Here is a 22,768-nt window from a genome sequence, read left to right on the forward strand (position 1 = left end):
TTAAATTAAAATTCACAATTTCATTATGTAACTTTAAAAATTGGTAATTTTAGTCCCTAATTGGCAATTTGCTTCGAAAATTCCACGTAATCAAACATGATAAATCAACATTTTTATTTTTAAAAAATGACTTGACAAAAAGAAAATTACCACTTAATAATATGACTAGTTAAGAAAAAAAAATATATTTTGAACTGTTGCGCCATCAAATTCACCGAAAGTACTAATTTAAATATTGACATAGTTGATTAGTAAGGATTTTCAGCCAAATTGACATAAAGCATTAAAATTGCTATAATTTTCCTGTTCTCACTGTGTTTCGCAAATGATGACTAGTTGTGCACTCGGACGTGTATATATATAGATGCCGAGAGATAGATGCAAAAACTTAGAGGGTGAGCAATTTCTGTTGGAAAACCTCAACTCAGTGACGCATCCGCCATTACTTTCTGGTTGAGAAACAGACAAAGCTTACAACAATGAAAATGTAAATGCAGCCTAAGCTTTCACCCGCCTACCAGAAGCTATTAGTAGCGTATGTCCAAATGGGGTTTGGTAGTAGTTTAGCAGATGAGATGCCGATAAGAAATCATCAAGATTTTGGTTCAAAACACACACACACACACAGAGAGAACGAAAGCCCTTGAGTTGTTTGAATCTGTTTAGATGACGACACGTGTGGTTATCAGTTCAATATATATTGGAAGCAGCTGGTCTTTTATGTTTCTGAGTGAAAATCAAGATGTCTGAAATATTGGTAATGTGTTTCGAAGTTTTCCTGGCGGTTTCGTGGTTTTTTGCTTTGTGGGCATGGAGGAATCGCCGGATGATAGGCTGGAACTGGCCGCTGATGGGGATGCTGCCGACGCTTCTGCTGCACGTTGACCGGATTCACGACACTTGCACGGAGATTTTACGGCGGAGCCGACGGGGGACTTTTCGTTTCCAGGGACCTTGGTTTGCGAACATGGAGATTCTTGGCACTGCAAATCCTGCCGATGTGCACTATATAATGAGTTCAAATTTCCAGAATTTCCCGAAAGGCCCGGTATTCAGGGAGATGTTTGATGTTTTGGGGGAAGGGATTTTCAATGCGGACTCGGATTCTTGGAAGCATCAGAGGAGGGCGGCCAGGGCCCTGATCGGCCACCAGCGGTTCCACCGGTGCCTGTCGAAGATCAGCTTTGAGAAGGTGGAGAAAGGCCTGGTTTCGGTTCTTGAGATGGTTTGTAGAGAGAAACAGGTGATCGATTTACAGGATTTGTTCCAGCGGCTTACGTTTGACACGACTTGTGCTTTGGTTACTGGCTATGATCCAGGGTGTTTGTCTGTGGATTTGCCTGATGTTCCCTTCTCGAAAGCCATGGACGACGCTGAAGAAGCTATTTTCATGCGCCATGTGCTACCTGACAGGGTGTGGAAGCTGCAGAGGTGGCTTGGGGTTGGATCAGAGCGGAAGTTGAGCAAGGCTTGGGGAGTCTTGGACAGCGTCATCGGCAAGTACATTGCGATGAAACGGGAGGAATTGAGGAGGGGAAAGTTGATGGATCATGAAGAGGAAGATGGTGCTGATTTGCTGACATCCTACATAAATGGAGGAGATGATGCTCCAAGCCAATATTTGAAGTGTGATGATAAATTCTTGAGGGACACCATATTGAACCTGATGATTGCAGGGCGTGACACGACGAGTTCTGCTCTGACGTGGTTTATGTGGTTGGTCTCCACACATCCTGAAGTCGAAAAGAAGATCAGGGACGAACTAAGCTCGATTTGTGATCCCTCAGAAGAAAGCCATAAATGGCGAATTTTCAAGATTGACGAGATAAATAAGTTGGTTTACATGCACGGAGCAATGTGTGAAGCATTGAGATTGTACCCTCCAGTCCCGTTCCAACATAAGGAGCCTATGAAACCAGACATCCTCCCTAGCGGGCATTACGTGCACCCAAAGATGAAGGTGATGTTCTTCTTGTATGCAATGGGGAGGATGGAGTCCATTTGGGGCAAGGATTGCTTAGAATTCAAGCCAGAGAGATGGATATCTGAACGTGGAACGATCAAGCACGAGCCATCTTACAAGTTCTTGGCGTTCAATGCCGGTCCAAGGACTTGCTTGGGGAGGGAAGTGGCTTTTACTCAGATGAAAATGGTGGCCGCCACCGTCATCCATAATTATCAAGTTCGTGTGGTGGAGGGCCACCGCGTGGCGCCTAATTGCTCCGTCATCCTCTACATGAGGCATGGATTGAAGGTTAGGGTTGCCAAGAGAATGATCTAGGATGGAGGCGGCATGGTGGTTTACGCTTATTTGACGTTTTATAAATATTTAATATTGTCACTAATTATATATATATAATTTTTTTTTTCTTTGTGTGAGCCTAGTTGTATTTGCTTATGTATTCCAAGAATGGTGAAAGTTTTAACTATTGTGTTAAAATTTTACATAGTTTATACATTTCATAGGTAATATTTTATATACAAATCATTTGGTATTTCTTTATAAAAATTGGATTAAATATATATTAATTTTAAATTAATGTCCTCAATTTTGAAATTGAAATCGAAATGAATTAAAATAGAAATTTTTTTCATGTGTTGAATAAAATGACAGCCAAATATGCCATTACATAGACAAGCTCCCACCTAATTTTCCTTCTAAAATTGGGTCAATTTACGGAGAGTACTCAAGTGGATAAAAATTAAAAATTTTGAAACCCAATCTAATGACTTCAAAATCTGAGGTACTCAAATTGAAAAAAAGATGTTCTTTGAGTACGCAAAGTGAAATTATCCCACATTTTTACCTTCTCAATCACAGTGTTAATCCTTACCTACAGTATGCTCACTTATTTTCACATGTTCCATCTGGAAATAATATTTTTTTTAAAAAAATTTGATAATTTCATAATTTGTGAGGTAATTTGGGATGAATTAATGGCACTGGATCTGGTGCAATTCTATCAATATAAAGGGCTAAAAATAAATTTTGGCTGATTAAGTTTTAGAACTCATTTGTCCTCAAAATTTATTTTTTTGTCCTATAACTATCAGTCATTGGTACTTTTGGTCATATAATTTAATTACTCTATTTGCACATATTGTCATTTTTTTTAACGAATTTAACTTCGAACGTCTTGCATTGATCCTTTTCTCCCTATGTTAGTCATGTATCGACAATTTTCATTCTAACAACCTATAGTTACAGGATCAAAAATGCAATTTACTCCAGCGTGAAAGGAATCAAAATTATCAATACATGACTAAATTTGCCAGAAAAATAGCCAATATTAGATGTTGAGAACTGAATTTGCCAAAAATAAAAGACTAAACGTGCAAATAAAGTAAGTTACCAAACAAAAAATACTAATAATCTATAATTACATGACCAAAAATATAATTTTGCCATTTAAATTTTCCTACTTTCACTATTTCTTGCAAACATTCCTAAGTTTTGATTTTAATATAAATTCTAAGTTTTTAAACAACAATACACCTTTTAAAAAGAAAAAGCTCTTCCACTTTACAGAACCTGAACTCCCAAATGCATCCCATGAAGAACGACTTACCTACTTTCAAGTGAGTGCCCTATTCAACTAGTTAAACTCCTTGTTCTATAAATTTTACTATACCAAATCTAATTTAATTGTCGGAGGTAGGGGTTGCAACGAGTTGAATTCGAGCCGAACTCGACTCTTATATGCTGAGCTCAAGCTCGAGCTCAATCTGACGAGCTCAAGTAGTTTTCTTTATTATTATTATTATATTAAATTATGAGAACCACCAAATTTTTACATAAATTTATAAGTAATAAAATAGATTGTATAATGTTACTATATTATAAATATACCAAAATATAGAAAAGTATCAATTATCTGAAATAATGCAATTAAAATACATAAAAATATTTTATAATTGAGATTAATATATGTTCACAATCTACAGTAAATTTATATATTTATAAATGTTAGTATTACATTGATGTAACTATCATCTTACATTGTTGAATAATATGGATTAACCGGACCATCAAAATTCAGATCAGACTGTTAGATATGATCAAACTTACAATAAAATACACTTGGTAAAGTTTTAGACTTATTGGATATACGGATGTCAGGATATCGTTTCAAAATAATCTCAAAATAAAAAATAATAATAATAATAATAAAATTGACACATTTAGCCCCATATATTCCATAGAGTGAAATACTAAATATGTCAAGTTTTCTCAATTTTGTTGAAAATTCCGTAAACCAGATGACTATATATATCGAATTTTTTTAATTTTGAAACCATTTTAAAAAATCTCGTTAAATATGGTATTAAAAGTGTTAAACTCCCAATCTTATAGGACTAAAAATATAATATTGCTATTTTCTACGGAAAACAATTCATGTTTGCAGCAATATCAATGATAACATTGCTAAAACCCTTTGTATCCAATGTCATCAACCTCAAGAGTTTATATCCAGCTGATGTATCATTCTGATCATTTCTAACCAAGAAACCTACTCTATGCATTGTATAATATATATACACATGTAAACAAAGTGAGCATAAACCATTCAAGAACTTGTGAGGATGGTATTTTACTTCCATCTTTTAGCGTTCTTCAACCCTTTTGATTTCTGTTTAGCCGCTTGAAATGCCTGCATCTTCTGTTTCTTCCTAGCTTCCCTCTCCGCCTTGTCAAAAGAAACGACGAACGTTCTTGTCAGAACAGTTGCAGAGAAATAAACGGCGGTAATAGAATGTTTGGAGGAGCTTATAAGCTTTTCAAAAAATTCAAATAGCTCGAAAGACTTGCATAGTGCTTGGAGGCTTTTTTGGCAACGAAGTTTATATGGTCAAAAAATAAGATGTCAGAAGCTAATTCGCTCTTCTAGAAAGAGTAGAGGGTTACTAACTTATTGCTAAACTCTCAACGAACCCTTCAATTCTAAAATTGTTTTTAGTAACAAAAATATCGTTATTTCCATCGTATAAGCTTCGGATTTTATTTTATCAAAACAATTACGCATGGAAATGTTAAAGTCCAAAATATGTCATAAGATGTATGAAACTATAAGATATTTCAAATGAGCTCCGACAAAGTTTCTTCTAAGCCAGGTAAGTCAAGACTCGTTTACCTTGGACATCTTGGATTTAGCTTTTGCTTTAGGAGACTTTTCGTCGAGCTCCGCTTCCCTTTCCAGCTCCCTTTCTCTCGCCTCAAGATTCTTCTCTAGATAATACTGTGATCCGTGACAGATTATCACAATCAGAATTACAATAGATTTAAAATCAGGGTTTCCATGAGGGAGAAATTATGATGGTTTGTTTCTCTCTGATAAATATAAACAAAAGACCCGAATTAGGACTTACATTGTAATCTCCAGCGTAGTCCTGTAGAATCCCGTCTTTTACTTCCAAGACTCGGTTGACAATCTGCTTTATGAAGTATCTGTCGTGTGAGACGGTGATAACAGTGCCTTGGTACTCATTTATCGCCTCCTAATAGACAGAATTTGAAGATGTATTGGGTTGCAAAATTACTACATGTAAACAAGCTTTAGAAGCAGGGAAAAAATGGATCAAAACGGAACCTCCAGCATCTCTTTTGTGGGTATGTCCAAATGATTGGTCGGCTCGTCCAGAACAAGTAGAGTCGACGGTTTGACCATGAACTTGCAAAATGCAAGCCGAGCCTGCATCAGGAAAAAATGGTACTGTAGATCTATCATGGAGGAAAATAAATTCTTGAAACTAAGTGGAAACAGCTTCAGATTAGGCTTAAAGTGTGAAATAAGCGTGAAGATGCACCAGCATTACCTTCTCACCACCACTTAGAAATGAAACCTTCCGGTCGAGCACGTCAGCCTTGAAGTTACAACGGCCTAGTAAACCCTTTATGTCATCGAGTCTCCAGTCCTCTGCAACTTCAGCAACAGTTTCCAGAACGGTCTTATCCAAATCAAGAGCCTCAGCCTGTTGAAACAAACAGAAAATTTCCAATGAAACTAAAGAAAAGTGAAAAAATCATGCATAATGCACTTTCAAGCCAACATTAAAACCAAATTTGCATATAGCCAGGCAGGCGAAGCGATAGCGAACCTGATTCTGCTCAAAATAGTTTGGCAATACATTGTGATCCCCAAGCAGAACTTCTCCTCCATCTGGCGTCTCCATTCCCATAATCAGTTTAAGCAATGTACTTTTTCCACACCCATTTGGACCAAGAATGGCAATTTTCTCTCCCCTTTCAATCGTCAAATCCGCATTCTTAAACAGAACCTGGCCGCAATAAATATTCATAAAATGGTGCAAAAAGCAGGTGCTAGCCAGATAAATGGAACTCGAAATTCACTTCCTTTAGGCAGCCTGATGATGCTTCCCAAAGCATCAGACAAGCAGAGTTATATCAATATTTGATCACTACTAAATTAACTGATAAGATAGCACCAGAAAGAAAAACACTGGCAAACCCGAGCCCTTCTCAGGAACTCAAGAAAAAACAACACGAAAAAAGAAGTCCATTTCTAATGCACATCGGCTTTCCAATTCCTTTTTCATACCATTGATTTATTACATTCTGCCATGTAGCTGCATAAAAATTGGATAACTTGCAAAAGTAAATACAAAAAGTTACTATCTGTGTTATTATTAGTAGCAGATCTTTTTATTTTGAGTATAACACGTGGTCCATATCCATGAAGCTGAAGCATGCCAGCGAAGCAAATATGCATCAGTTTAGTCCTCCTGCTTGGGACGCAATTTTTCGTTGTTTGAGCAAAACCGTCTCGTCAAATGCATTCATTCACTCTATGCAGAAATAGATGTTTGCATTTTGGACAATACCAGAAAAAGCAGCAGCCAAGCCAATCACCACACTGTTATATTAATTTCTTACAGGATTTCGTAAAACAAGGCATTAATGAACAAAAGAATGATGTTTCAACTTTCATTATGCACGGAATACTTTGATTACCTCATCCTCATAACCAAACTCCAGACCTTTTACTGTCACAACTGATCGGCCGCTTCTTCCACGCTCCGGGAACCTGATCTTCATTTGCTTCCGGATGAAGGGTTTCTCAACTTGCTCCTCATCCTGGAGTTTCTCCAGCTTCTGTTGCCACAAGAGTTCTAAAAGGATTATGAAAAACTGGATACATAAATACATGAAAATACAAAGTTCTAATAGTATATTAACACCAGAATGGGAATAAAATAAGTGCTCCCCTGGAGCAGCATGTAGCACAGTGGCTCATGATATAGACATTAAGTTCCAAATATGTAGTTGGGTACCCCCGATAAACCCATTTTTGCTTCCAGAAACAGCAAAAAAACAGTGAAAAAGAGAGAAAGAAAATAAGGCAGGGAAAAAAGGGTCAAAGCTAAAATTGTTTACGAGCAGAATTACTTCATATTATTTTAAGGATCAAGGCCTCACAAGGACATTGATCAAGTATGCCTGCAGATGAAATTCTTTTTTTGTTTTAATTTCAGAAAGAAAACTACAGATGAAATTGTTTTTTTCTTTTAATTTCAGAAAGAAAACTATGTATCAAAAAGAGAGGATATACTAGTTGAGAGAACCAAAACACTGTTGAAAATAGAAAGGGGAAATTCCATTTCATATTTCAAGATAGTACTCTTCTTAAACCTTCACTATGATGATGAAATAACAGATCAACGTATCAATATAGACCTTTTCAGCGGTAGAAGCACGACCAGCATTTGCACCAGCACTTAACCTGCTTATAAGATCTCTTGTCTGTTCAATCTCCTTCTGTTGTTTCTCCCATGCAGCAAGTTGAGCTTCAATCCATGCCGCCTTTGCAATAACATATTCAGAGTAGTTTCCTTCATATGTCCTAGAAACACCCATATCAGTTTCTACAATTTTTGTACACAATTGATCGAGGAAAGCCCTGTCATGTGATATGATGACCATCGGTACATCTTGCTTATTCAGATAACCCTCGAGCCACTCAATCGTATCGAGATCAAGGTGATTTGTGGGTTCATCTAAAAGCAGCAAATCAGGATCCTGCAAAGTATCTCACAGGTGGTCAGCCAACATCATCCATTAAACCATGCCAAATAATCCTCATCCAGTAAAAATTCCTCTAGTACCTACATATGCAGTTTAAAATCTCCCCACAAACATCAAGACGCGGCCATAAACAAATATTTTTCTTATATCAATAGTTTCCATTGAGCAACAAATTTATTAGCATGTATCAAATCTAGTTTTCACTCAATCACTAGCATTATCATCATACTATAAAAGGAAAAAGCAGCTGCTGCACTCAATCAAATTCATACATAACTGCAATCATATTTTTGCTATCATTGAACCATCAAACACTCAAAGTCTAAAGACATACAAATACACAACTCAAACAATCATATCAACAATTCACTTATACCTGCAGCAGAATCTTTCCAAGCGACATCCTCATCTGCCACCCTCCACTAAATGATGCGACAAGCCTGTCCCCGTCCTCAGGTGCGAATCCGAGCTCAGGCATCAACTTACTGATCTTAACATCCACCTCATCCAAATCAACAGCTTGTGCCCTCCTCTGCAGCAAATCAAATTCATCCAACAACCTCCCCATCAGCTCCAAATCATCCACCGATTTCTCTATCGCTTTCTGCACCTTCTCCAGCCTCGCTGCAACCTCCATTTCCTCCTTAAACGCACTCAAGAACTCTTCTTTCACAGTCCTTGTCGACACAACCTCGAACTCTTGGCTCAAGAACGCAATCTTCATGTCATTCTTCGCCTTAATTACATTCCCTGAATCGGGTTCTTCTAAACCCGATATGATTCTCAACTGGGTTGTTTTCCCTGCACCATTAACACCCACTAACCCAACCTTTTCGCCTTTTTTCACTTCCCAATTTATGTTCTTCAAGATAGTAGCCCCTTTATAACTTTTGCTCACATTTTCTAACCTCACACCCGAAGAAATGCTAGATGCACCGGTCGAATTCTTGTTATTTCCCCGCCTATAGTTAATATCTGATTGGCCAGAACCATTATCAGAGAAAAGGGATTCTATATCTTCATCCTCTTCCTCAAGGGTCGTGGTGGATGTTTCGGTAGCAACGGCGTGCAATTTCGACCAAATTCGAGCTGGATGTTTCAAGAAAGTAGGATGCACCACTGGGGTCTTGAGCGATGAGGATGTAGCGATGGTGGTGGCAATGGATGTTAAGGAACGGTAGAGGGGGCGGCGGCCGGCAGCGAAGGAGTGGCAAACTGGGGTCGCGCCAGCGAGGAAGCTTGACCTTAGCTCCATGAATTGTGCTTTCAAGGCTAACTCCATTTTTCCTATTCTTCTTACAGTTTGATTCTTTTATGTATATGTCGGAAAGTGTGGACTGTATGAAATTTACGCCTGATATTGTCTTTTCCGTGCGTATGTGTGTGTTTGTGGGAGAGAGAGAGAGAGAGAGAGAGATGAGAGATGAGAGTTTCAAAGTCTCTGTCAGGGAAAATAACAGAGTGTGGAAGAGAAACTCTGCACCGGCAAAGTCTCTGCTCTCCGTCTCTCTTAGCAATAGAGATGCAAGAAAGATGAAGGGGAGTGAAGCAGAGACTCCCCTCAGGGGTATATTTGTCCTTTCATAATTAATACTAGAAAATTAAATTGATTTATCTATATGTGAAAAAGATTATCAAATAATGAGTTTGGTGTGACAAAAGCATAATTAATAGCTATCAAAAAATAAAATATTTTCAAAAATTTAAAATTATAATGATAAGTTTGCAATAAAATTAAATAGAACTTCATAGAGAATTTAATAATTAATTTAATTATCTTTTATCCAAATATTTTTATTATTACGGATGAACGATCACTCGTATGAAAGTAACAATAAGAAATAATATTTTAATTACAGTTGAATAATTATTTTTGCTTAAATTTTTTGAGTCACAATTACTTATATTTTTAATTGTTGTTTTATTAGAGGAAAAAAAAAATTGATCATATTTAGACTAAAATAAATAGAAGGGCACTATTTTAATTTTTGTTAATAAAAAAAGAGATCATCAAGAAACCATCTTTTGCAAAATTATGTGGAGGAGATGAACTGAAATCTAGATAGAGTGTCTTGTGGTGCATACACCATTCCACAAAATTGTGAGCAATAATGATTTACCCTCTATTTTTATGCCACGTGTACAAAATTTTGAAAAAAAAAACATAAATCTTTTGTATATTTATATTTGGTATAATTATATTAACACCCTTATAAAAATCACCGGTGGCAGCTAAAAAACAGAAGTAGTTTGTGTAATGATTTTAACGTTTTAAGAGGGTGTATGTGTAAATTTTTGAAAAATATGGGTGATTTTTGTAAATGATGTCTATTTTCTAATGAAAATATGTATAATTTTTTAAAAAATATGGGTGATTTCTGTAAATATACTGTAGATCAAGGGGAGAAAATATAATTATCCCTTTATACTTTTCATTTTAGGGAATGTTTTCACATTATAATTTGAATTTAGATTGTAATTTTAAGAAAATATTCAATTTTAGAAAAGTAAACCCTTTTTTCTCAAATGTTTCAAGAATAAAATTAAGTTTATTAAATTTGAGAGCAAATAAATATATTTAATAGATATTTCTCAAAGACCCTTTTTTATTAGTTTTTGTCACTAGGCAAAAGATGTGTGGTGTAGAAGAAAAAGTAGACTATTTAGGCATCAATTGTAGATATTTGTATGTCAAGACAATTAGATTTTTTTTTAATATTATTATTAAACACATTGTCATTTATTAATGGCTATTTCTCAATCAATTATTACCTTATAATATTAATCAAGAAAATGTCCAAATCAAAGAGTTTCTCTTTGAATGATAAAAAATATGTATATATATATAAATCAAGATAAATTATATTAAGAAGGTGTCTGGTCGAATTTATTTAAACATTTTATATGTTCATATATCTAATTAAAAAAAAGGGGGTAAAATACACTTTGCACCCTAAATGATTCTTAATGTAACGTTTGTTCCTTGAATTAACAAATGTAATACTTACCTATTTAGTTGGACAAAATGCCCCTCGGACCTTGGCAATTATATTACTTTTAATATATTTTAGTGCACATTAAATTATTATAAAATTATTTTCTAATTAATTTTTTTAGTAAATAAAGAATTTAAATTAAAAATAGAGTATAAATTAATATACATAATAGATACACAACAAATATAATATAACCAACAACTCATATATGCTATTTAAAAGAAATTAAAAAAATATATATGCTTAATCAAAAGTTTAATATATTTAGAAAATATATATATATCATATTTCTTAAAGAAAATATAATAGATGTGTAATTACTTATTTTTATCTAAAAGAAAAAATAGTTAATAACTTATTTTTATAACCAAATTAATAAAAACTTTTTATAAATTTGTTTTTGTGTAGTTATTGTACTCATTCATCACATAATTTTGAACCTGTAAAATATATTCTGCTGGGTACAAACCCTTCAGCAGAAACCCTAACTCAACTATTACAGAACAATGATAGGTTGTTCAAACCTTTAAATAATTATAGACCAATATTAGAAACAGATTTATAACAATATAAAGAATAGATTACATATCTAATAATATCAGTGTAAAATAAAAAGTAAAAAAGAATAAATAAGGCTCGGTGAGCCAGATCCATTAAAGGACAGCCCACGGTCACTAAAACCTGCAGTTAAACTCAAAGTTGCTCAAAACCCCATTGAAAAACTGGCCACACAGATCCTTTTTATAAAACATATCTTTTTTATAAAACCACAAAGGTTTCATCACAAACTTAAGGTTCACACAAAACTTTTAATTAGAACAGAAGGAGAAAGGAAGAAATGGTAGTTGTTCATTTATACAATAACCAAAAACCACACAAGAATATAGTGGTTCAGCATTGAAGAGAATGAAAGAGAGGTGGCGAAAGATAGTTTCCAAGGCCAAAGAAATCAGAGACATAATGAAAAAGGAGAGAAAACTAGATTGAAATAAGGTTGAAGAAACATGAAGAGGCGGAAATAAGAGTATGTTTGGGGTTTTAGGGATTAAGTATATTTTCAACCGGGTCAAAGCAGGTCAAGACAATGAGCCAACAAGAGTGGACTGAGCTAGCCAAAGTGGGCCGAGGACAAGAGGGGCTTGAGCCATCCGCGTGAGAATGAGAGAAGGGACTAATGGTTAATGGCCTACTATGGGTCATGGGCCATAATTCAATATAATCAAATTCGACTATTTAATTCATTGATTATATTTTACTTTATTATAATTAAAAGATATTTTTTAATTAAAAAAATTAATTAAACTTAAAATGTGAAATTATTTAAAAAGAAAAAAGAAATTCTTGAACTAAATATACATATATAATATAAGGGCAATATTATGCATAAATTTAATTTTAGAGGGTAAATGTTACATTTATTAGTTTAAGGGGTAAATATTACGTCAAAAATAATTAAGCGGCAAAGTCAAAAAAAAAAAAATAGAGCTTATAAGAGAGAAAAATGTATTTTTATGTCCCTAAAATCTACGAGTAAAATAAATTTGGTCCGTCATGTTCCACAAGTTACACATATAGTTCCTCATGTTGTAAATTTTGTACACATTCAAACTCTCTAGTTTTCAAGAATCCTTTATTAGTTTTCTACGGATATTTAATATTGTGAATATTATATGATTTGTATTTATATTATTTCAAACATATATATTAGAATATATAAAATATTAGTAGAATATATGAAGGGATTAAATAAATTAAATAAAGATTGAGAAGTTATAAAGTTGCATTGATAGAGAGTCACGACATTGTTGTCCTAAAATCATAATTGTCCTTTTATAGATATTAACGGCCGACTATGACTACAGAATAAAACTTCGTTACCTCTCAATAATGTCTCATTCCATTTGCACCATCATGAGGAGATTAAGAACCAAATCCTTTGTCGTATTGCAAAATACTAAAACACTTGTGGGAGATAAAAGTATTTCTGGAACTTATACGAAAACTTTAATTCAATTTACCAAACGAAAAGGATAGTAACCCTTTAAACAGTTTAAAAAATTTTGACCATTATAAAATATTACGTTGCCTAATTAAAATTCATAATATTAATTCGATTATGAATAAACCACATGAGCATATAAAATCTAACAGCCAAATTATTAAAACCTCATAAAATCATAATTAAATTATTATAATAATGGGCCAATAAATCTCAAATAACTACTAAATTAAGTTGAAATAAAGCATTGAAAATAATTCAATAGTTTAAGAAATTTGAAAGCTTATTTCCAACACTTAATGTGTAACTCATGAAACATTGGGGACTAAATTTGTTTTATTGACAAATTTGAGGGATGAAAAAGTATTTTTTTTAGCTTATCTTATTTTTAAAATAAGATTATGTTGATTATAATTTGTTACTAGTTAATCTTATAACTAATATGATAAGAACTTAAGGAATTAGTTAAATCTTAAAATAAGTTAAAAAAACTTAACTTCTTAACTTTTTTTTTTTTGAAGCGATAAACTATTATCAATTGAAATAACTTGATTATAATTATTCATGTCAAGTATCAGTAGCTAACAAAGACAATTAAAACAATTATAACCTAGTAAAAAATATCAGATAAATGAACTGTAAACAGTACTTACTATTGCAGTAAACAACACTCATTATGCAATAAAACAACATCTAATGCATTTAGCAAGATTTGGACTTATGATCATAAAGTCATGAAGCCTCAACATTATCAATTGAGCTAAGTCTCGTTGAAAAAAAACTTAACTCCTTACTTTAAAATGAAAAGAAAAAGATAAATTACATAACCCCCCCCCTCCCTCCGTTAAAAAAATTTAGCTAAAAACTCCCCCGTGTTAGCAATTTATCCAAAAAAAAAAAAAAAAAAAAGTCTATAGTCAAAATTTGAGGGATTACACATATGCTATTACTAATTTGCCCCTTTCACAATTATCATCTTCAATTATATATATTTGTTTGCATTTAGTTATGATCACATGGAGTATTATCTTTGTGTTGCTAAGAAAATTGAGTAAAGTTGGGCTTAAATTGAGTATTCTCATGCCATGTTTACTTTCTTGTATAAGGTCTGATATCTCAAGTAGTCTTCATTAGTAGCCTGTATACTAAATTTTTTTGTCAGCTCGATATAATGTGGACTGAACCGTAATAAAACCTCCATTTCAAGTGATTGTAATAAGGGCTTCAACGTGGGTGATTAGAAAATCACTAGGACAATACATTTTATAATTCTTCCTTTCTTCCACTTTTGCCATTGATTTTAACTGTTGTAATGTTCCTATTACCCTCCACTTTCAGCTAATTTACTGCATGCCCTGCCAGGTGCAATATCTGCACTTGACAAGTTGTGCTTTACATTTAACCCACTTTGTCTTCCCAAACTTATTCTGCAGCAAATCTAGGTGAAGTTTCTTTTTGGCCTCCATGTTTCTTCCTTCTTTCCCAATAATGATTCTTCCATACCTTTTTTTTTGTTTTTTTTTTCTAGAAATAACAAAATGTAGCTTAATTTATTTTTGACCTCCGCGTTCATCTTCGTCGTCACCCTGGAATGTATACGGTATTGTGAAACATTTTTTTTTCATTTTGCAGGCAAATGCCAATTGTTCACTATGATGCGACGCTGACAGAGTAATTCGCCTGGGATGTACATATTATCGACATCAAGGTCAGTTTCTTCAGACATAAACAAATTATCTTAACTCGTAATGGGGTGCTCGTCATATGAAGGCCAACAACAAATCGTGAATAACGTGCTTTGATGAAAATAATTTGAAATTAAAATATAAATATGAAAGTAATACTCTATGAGAATGATATGTTAAGAACTTGTGTTTTGAGATGGTTCTACTTACCTTTGATGAAACAAAAGGAGCGTACAATCAGGTAATTGGGAAAAAAAAAGTTCGGAGAAGTGGAGGAAGGCATCAGAGTGAAGTAAACCAACCCGAAACAATGGGAAAAAAAGGGGGAGATGAGTTGAGTTCATTAGGTGATGGGACATTCCAATTTATCTTACTTAATCCCATACGTTGAAGTAAACATGCCATTGGCCCATAAAACCCAAGACTCGAAGGGATTATGTGGGCCGGTCCGATGCATTTGGATACGACAAAGATCCAAACCAAATTAAATTAAATAACTCTTAATTATTCTTTTTTTATGTAATAATTTTCAATATTTATTTTTTTAAATATTATTAATGTCAAAATATGGCTACAAAATATTTTTTACATATAAATTATAATATAATGTTATTCCTATTACAAAATGGTTTTAGAATATTGTAAACGTATGCAGAAAATTGTATAAAATATAATAAATGTCATATACAAAGATTTACGTGGTTCAAAAAATTCTTTTACGTTGAATACTTCTGTTTTTTTTTAGTGAAAATTTTGTTTGGTAAGTAAATATTAATTAATGTGGACCTAAATCTGGCATGTAAATTTTTCTTGGATTCGAACTTACATAAAATCAAGACCATATTAAACTTCGATATAAGTTTCTTGATATCCGGATTTTGGTACAAATTGACCCAAATTCCATGCTCGATCATTTGATAGATCCAATGGAATTTACGTAACTTTTTCTGAGGAAAGAACTGATTATACCGTTCTTCAATGGAGTTTTACATGATTATAAGTAGAATATTTATAATTTAGAATATTATATTTGGTATTCATGATATTTATTTTTATCTAATAAATAAAGTTTTTTATTAGTCAAAATTTACGGAATTTATTGATATTAGTAATGAAAGACAGATTTATTCCCTTGTTAACTTATTACTAACTTATCGTAGGTCAAACAAATCTTTTATGATCAAACTATTTTAGTTTTATGCATTTAAACCTTTAAAAAATTACAAATACCCTTCTAATTTTAATGTCCGTCTAACAACGAACTTATTGCTTTAGCCTTCATTAGGTTTTCATTCATTTTTTTTTTGGATAAACTGATCAAAATACCCTTTTTCATTATGAATTATAAATTTATATATTTCTTAATTTTTCTTCAAAAATTTCATGGACTATATGTGTCCTATGGACTATTTACTTCACCCACTCTCTTTTTTTTTATATATATATATTTCTTCAAACACTTTTTTAAAATAAAAAAAAAATTCTGCAAGGTTACATCGGTATTTTTATCTTATCAATTCGGTGTTATATAATTATTTTTTATTTGATGGGATTATTTATAATTTTTTAAACAAGGAAAGAGCAAACGTACTTGTACCAAATTATAAAAAAATGTAGCTGTAATTTTACCCAATTTAATATTTCTTGTAAGTATAAAAAAATGTAATAAAAGTATAAAAAAAACATAGATATATGGTTTTTATTTGTCTAAAAGTAGGCATGTCTTGGGAGCAACCAAATTTGTCTTGGGACATGCAAATTTGTTAATATACTCTTTATTAATTCCTCTAATTCCAGTTCACAAAGCAACTATGGGATTGTCACAACATATTTAATTTAAAGGTATATATATATATATACATATATATATATATGTGTGTGTGTGTGATTATATTATTTTTTCCTTTTTGAGGTCTAATAATTTTATTTTATTTCATGATTGATAAAAATGACAGAGAGCACATGATTGAGTTGACACAAAATAAAAAAAAAGAAATATATAATTTTAATTAATTAATCAACGGACAAAAACCATATATCTATTCCAAATATTATTCCCTCAATTATTAAAATAAAATGTTATGATTGTATTATTTATTATTTATTTTGTAAAGTCAAGAACATATAATTATTAGAGATTGGTACGACTTGGGCAAAGTATTTAACTTTACAGGTCATTAAACAATATCATGGAATTTGTTTGGAGTTGCTTGGAGAGGTGTGGTTGGCTTGGACTATTAAAAAAAAATATAATTTTTCATTATGAATAGTTATTATAGTTAAAAAAAGAAAAATATAATAAATATAAATTAATTATAGTTTTTCAACGATCTTTCGCCGTTATTTTTGCAAGTGTAATTAAAATATTAGTCATGGCCAAAATCATCCAAAAGGGTTGGGATGGTTTGGAGTGGGTTGAGTCGGGGATCAGGGTGGGGTGGTTGTTGGGTTTTGATGGTGACAAGGTGGGTCGAAGTTTCGACTGTAGCAGATTTGGGTTCAATTTTTTTCAAAACGAACTGGGACAAGACTCGAATTCGTCCTAAATGATTAGACTTGTTTGATTGAAAATTCATATTATATCTCATTTATAATGCATGGTCACAAATTTATAATTAGGTTACAATATTGTTGAATAAAAAAATAAAATATTGAGAAAAAGTAAATAAGGTAAAATAAAATCTAATGGGATGATTCTATTTATTTTAATTAATTTTGAAATACTTTAAATTTTACATTCCTTAAATTTATAAAATATACCACAAAAAAAAATTAATATGTTGAGTAGGTCTCAAACACATAGTAATTGATATCCCTATCATATCATTTTTTTTAACACATCAAATGACGTGTTCGATATGTGTTATAGTCTCCGGTGCAGTATCCATGTCCAACACATACGAAATAACGTTTTGAAATAATAATGTATTATAACATCTTGTATTACACTTGATATATATATATATATCATATATATAAAATCTATTATAAAATATACAGAAGTCGTAAATTTTATAAACAAATTGTATTTATACATTTAATAAAAAAAAAAGGAACTTATAATAAAAAAAATTAAAGTCATATTTAGGGTTGAAAAGTGAATATTAAATTTAACAAACTAAATCTGAACGAAAATTTTTGTTCAATAATTTTTTTAGCTTGGCCCGAACTTAATTTAAATTTCAAAATATTAAATTATTCAAACTTGATTTATATCTAAATTGATTAAAATTCATTTTAATTTAATTAAATTAATTATAAAATCAAATTCAAATACAATTATTCAAACTTGAGTCGACTCGACTCATCTGGTGCTATATTGACAATAAATTAAGGTAGCATAAGATAAGAGTTTGGGGTACACCAAATACCGTAGTGGGAAAAAAGACAGCAAGTGAGGCACAGACAGCTAAGCAATAAAAGCTTGGAAAAGGCAAAGTGCCAGTGGTGAAGCGAAATACCGTGTGAAACTCCAGTGGCACTTTCGTAATATATCCCTAACTCCAGCCCTTGTGTCATAAATGTCTTTCTATATATAACCAACGCAGACAACGGATACATACAAACGCATATGCTATTTTTATTGATTGATTGGCGATGATGATATACTCTCTGTAATCTTTTCGGAAGAGTGCGAGTAATTTGATTCCCACAGGAATTCCGACACTTGTTTGCCTCTTTGAAGTTTGAATTTTTCAGTTGTTACACTCTCTGACCTTTTCTTTTCCTGCATTTACTCATCATTGTTGTTTGGGGGAGAGAGAGAGAGTGAGTGAGAGAGAGAGGAAGTGTGGTTCTAGGAGGAGTCTGTGATCTTCGAGGGAAAGGAAGAACAGCGTATCTGTAATTTGAAGAAAAATCCGAGAGTTTTGCTGTTAACAGATGGAAGATCGCAAGGAGGTAAAAGGGCTTTCCCCAGAAATTCTTATTTTGTCAAATTTCTTGCATTTTTATGTTTTGGGGAGAATGGTTTGCTGTTTTATATTGTGACTTGGGAGGTTGTAGTAGTTCTTGAAAAATGGAGGGTTTTGAATATTTTTCAATTTTTTTAGCTTGATGGGTTGTTTGCAAATATCATACAAGTGCACTCTTCTTGGAGGTAGACCAAAACCAAGATTTTGTTTTAGCTTTCCCGGATCTTCATTGCCTGTGAGTTTTAGCTTATTTCAATCAGAAAATGATTCTGAGGTTTTGTATGCATGCATTTATGTTGCTGGATACAATAGAATTAATAAAATTCTGGTTGTATGCATAAGAATTTCCCTAATTGAGTTCTTGTTCTTGTATTACTTGCAATTTTTTACTTTGTCTTGAATAGTTCTTGTGGTTATATTAAAATGTACAAGTGCTGATTGAATTTAACTGGTCTCTCTGTACCTGAGTTTGTCTTTGAATCTTGGGCACATATGATGAAAACCTGATGAGTTATGGTCATATCTGATGTGGGAACACTAAGTCAGAGTTCCTGAATTTGGCTGAAGCTGAGTCTAAGTTAATGGATGTTGTCATGAGATACCATCAATTTTATATTGCTTTCTGTGATTATGTGAATAGTTACTTATGTTTTTCAATCTTTGAAGAGGGGAATGTATTGGCCTGAAATCATTGTCTTGGGAGCTGTCAATTCTTGCACGAGCATAGTTGATTAATTCAAAAGTCAATAAAGAAAAAAAAAGATAACAACTGGATATGAATGGAGTCATTATATGAGGCTTGAAAATTCTAATCCTAAATTGATTTTTTATTAATGATTTCAAAGATGCTTTCAATAGTGACCGTTCTTTCTTCTTCTTCCTTCTGTTTTTTTTTTTTTTTTGATTTTGGGGTAAGAGTTTTATTAGAAGCAAAAGACACATCTTGACTAGGACGTGTTTGTGTGAGCTTCCAAGCTCATTAAAACATCTTATAAGATATTGCAAAGTGTTGTGTAATTATTTTAGAATAGAAGCTTATAAGATCTGAAAATATGATGTCAACGTGTCTTTAATGAAAGTAAGAAACTATCAGGTTATTTTTAAAATCTTATTTAATTCTTGCAAACTGATCACAGTTGCATGATCTTATTTTTTATGCAAACACTTGAATATCATCTTTTTAGAATAAAATTTAACATGTTATAGGTTCAAGAAACATCTCGTAAGATGCACGAACTTTTAAAATTTTATAAATAAGTTTAGCTAAATGCTGTCTAATGAAACAAGAAAATCTCTGTATTTGTATTTCTACTTAAATGGTGGTTGGTAAATCATCCATTTCATTAATGGGGGAAGATTTTATTTTTTTCGTTCTTGAGGATGCATATTTACCATATGATTTCCTTGTTGTGTAGAGACAAGCACCATGGCTATCTGTGCCGCAATTTGGGGACTGGGACCAAAAGGGAGTGTTGCCCGACTACTCCATGGATTTCTCGAAAATCAGAGAAATGAGGAAGCAGAACAAGAGGGAACCATCAAGAGCTAGTCTCGGCAATGAGGAAGAGCTCATTGCTCCAACTGCAAGAAGCTCCGCCAATGCCCACAATGATCATCATGACTATCATCAGAATCACTCTCCAACGGTATGCTTCTGGCCTCTCTCTAACTTAGTTTATTTTTCATGATTCAGTTAAATTTACGACCAATGCAGATATGAGTAGTTGTTAGTTATCTGTCTTAATGGTGCAGTGGGGTATTGTATTGAATGCATAAATTATGACAAGCTGTTTGAATTTATTAAACAAAACACTGGCAAAAGGGTATATGGTGGGATACATGTGGTTAGGACAATGGTGTTAGGGGGACCTCGCACCTGGGGTTGCTTATATTATATGACAACGTTTCCGGTCGGAACCCGATAATAATTGAATCGGGTGCCGCAAATATTCTCCTTGTTAGCCGACCAACTTAAGAAAACAACAAAATTCTTAATGTTGTTGGTTGGACTGAACATACGACCCACAAGAAAAGCAATAGAAAGTGTTTTTCCGGTTCTTGAACGAATATTGGATGTCGTTGTTCTATGTTTACACTCTTGGCTCAATTCTATAATAAATTTAACTAGTGTAGAACTGTCATAAATTCGGATGATTTATTCATGTCTGATTAAGATTCTTGAATGGTTTAAGCAAATCTTGATAATATCTTAGAAGATGTGATCGATCTGGCACTCAAATGGCATGGAATGAAGTGTAGGATAGAACTATTGCACATGGAATATCAAAATAATTGCTGGAAATCGATGTGTATCTGACGAGGATAACGATATACAGTGTACTTTTAAGTATCAAAAGGCTAGTATTGCACCAGGACCACATGAACATACCGGGGCTGCACATGCAATGAATTGCATCAACCATATAAAAGGAAATTACATTTTTAGTTCCATATGATAGGGAGTTCAACATTTTTAGCCCTTTACTGAATTTTTAAAATAATTCTAAAATTGAGAAAATTCAACACATTCGATCTTGTATTTTACGAGATTTTTAAAATAATTCTAAAATTGAGAAAACTTGACACATCTAGTCTCATAAATTCCAAAAAGGCAGAGGACCAATTATGTCGAGTTTTCTCAAATTTGGACTATTTTTAAAATTTCATAAATCAAAAGGATCAAATATTTTGAGTTTTTTTTTTTTTTTTTAATTTTGGGGCTATTTTGAAAATTTCATAAAATAGACAACTACAGGCTTATGTTGGCTTTATGTTTTATTGCAAGAGCGACTACTAGTTCCACAAGAATGTTTCTTGGCAGAATGAATTTAACGTTTCTGTCGATATGACAAATTCGGGGTTCGCCTAAAACAATCGCTGACAAGTTTTTTTACGTTCATATTTCATTTTAACATCTTACGTACGAGTAAATCATTGATTATACGTTGATCTTTGGTGCAGGCAAGGAGGAGCATCTTCAGCTACTTCAACTGCTGCGTCAAAGCCTGACTGCGAATTGACCAACTTGCTGTAGTTTATGATATCTGTAATTCAAATTGAGACGTTCCGATTGTTCTTGACAAAGTTATGCTGAAATAGGCATCGATCCGGTGGTTGTCCATTTATGCGTAGCTAGTCGTTGTCGTCGTCGTCGCTGCTCTTGGCTTGTTTAAGTGCCTGCTAGGCTTGTTGATAAATGGTAACAAACAGAGACCACTGCTGTTTTCTTGCATAATGTGGAAATTTTTAATCAAGTTTGAGCATATTTGATAATCTATTGCTATGTTCCACATTGTTCAGTTGAATGATGTAATCTTTTAATTAATTTACTGTATTGATTTTTTTCTTTTTTATGGTAAATTACTTTTAAATCGTTGTCATTTTGGGAACTTAGAAAGCATTTACGTTATCATTAAATATTACAACAGTTAGGTAGTATCCCGTGTCCAGGCAACGGATAATTATTTTTTAAATAAAAAATAATGTTAATAAAAAATTATAAATACTTCAATACTTTATAATATAAAAATGATTACTCTAAAATTTACTATAAGAATAATTAATAATAGAAGCATCTTAGATATAACAATAAATTAAAATTTACGTTATTAATTCAATTTATCTGAAAAAAGCTGTAAATCTTTTGGATCGAGGTAAATAATACTTAATCTAAATTTATAAAACAAAATACAATAAATCAGAAAAAAAATAATGAGTCTTCTAGATAAAGATAAATGGTCATAGATTTATCTAAAACTAAAATAACAAAAAAAACATGATCTCTTACGTGGCATACTCTATATGTGTATAATTTAAATTTAGGAAATTACATATCCCTCCCTTAAAATTTTGGTGTAATTACACATAAACTCTTTATAGTTTGAGAAAATTACATTTAACACATCTGAGGTTTACTTCCATATAATAAATAAGTTCATTCGTTAGTCAAAATTAACTAAATTTGTTGATATTAGCCAAAAAAATTGAATAAAAACCTATATTTACCCATAATTAACTTATTATTGATTTTATTACAAGTCAAATAAACCTTTTTATGATCAAACTACCCTCATACGTCTTCACACATTAATGCATATGAGAAGGTATATCTTCAATATTATAAGGGATAGTCT

The 22,768-nt window shown here is 32.5% G+C and overlaps 3 protein-coding genes across 3 annotated transcripts; 2 read left to right on the top strand and 1 right to left on the bottom strand.

Moving 5' to 3' along the window:
- On the top strand, window positions 405–2,412 carry LOC105178319 (alkane hydroxylase MAH1-like). The gene has a single exon (XM_011101784.2). The coding sequence runs from the start codon at window positions 743–745 to the stop codon at window positions 2,279–2,281; it is 1,539 nt and encodes a 512-aa protein (XP_011100086.1). The 5' UTR covers window positions 405–742; the 3' UTR covers window positions 2,282–2,412.
- Window positions 4,400–9,568, bottom strand: LOC105178321 (ABC transporter F family member 5-like). The gene is made up of 9 exons (XM_011101786.2): window positions 8,418–9,568; window positions 7,694–8,035; window positions 6,971–7,111; window positions 6,097–6,276; window positions 5,815–5,970; window positions 5,589–5,690; window positions 5,368–5,496; window positions 5,133–5,237; window positions 4,400–4,688 (listed from the first exon to the last, which is right to left on the bottom strand). Exons 1-9 carry the CDS (start codon window positions 9,321–9,323, stop codon window positions 4,593–4,595), a joined length of 2,157 nt encoding a protein of 718 aa, XP_011100088.1. The 5' UTR covers window positions 9,324–9,568; the 3' UTR covers window positions 4,400–4,592.
- On the top strand, window positions 18,274–21,979 carry LOC105178322. The gene is made up of 3 exons (XM_011101787.2): window positions 18,274–18,621; window positions 20,051–20,281; window positions 21,597–21,979. The coding sequence occupies exons 1-3, from the start codon at window positions 18,604–18,606 to the stop codon at window positions 21,642–21,644; spliced, it is 297 nt and encodes a 98-aa protein (XP_011100089.1). The 5' UTR covers window positions 18,274–18,603; the 3' UTR covers window positions 21,645–21,979.

This window comes from Sesamum indicum, linkage group LG15 (assembly GCF_000512975.1).
Source record: "Sesamum indicum cultivar Zhongzhi No. 13 linkage group LG15, S_indicum_v1.0, whole genome shotgun sequence".
Taxonomy (NCBI): domain Eukaryota; kingdom Viridiplantae; phylum Streptophyta; class Magnoliopsida; order Lamiales; family Pedaliaceae; genus Sesamum; species Sesamum indicum.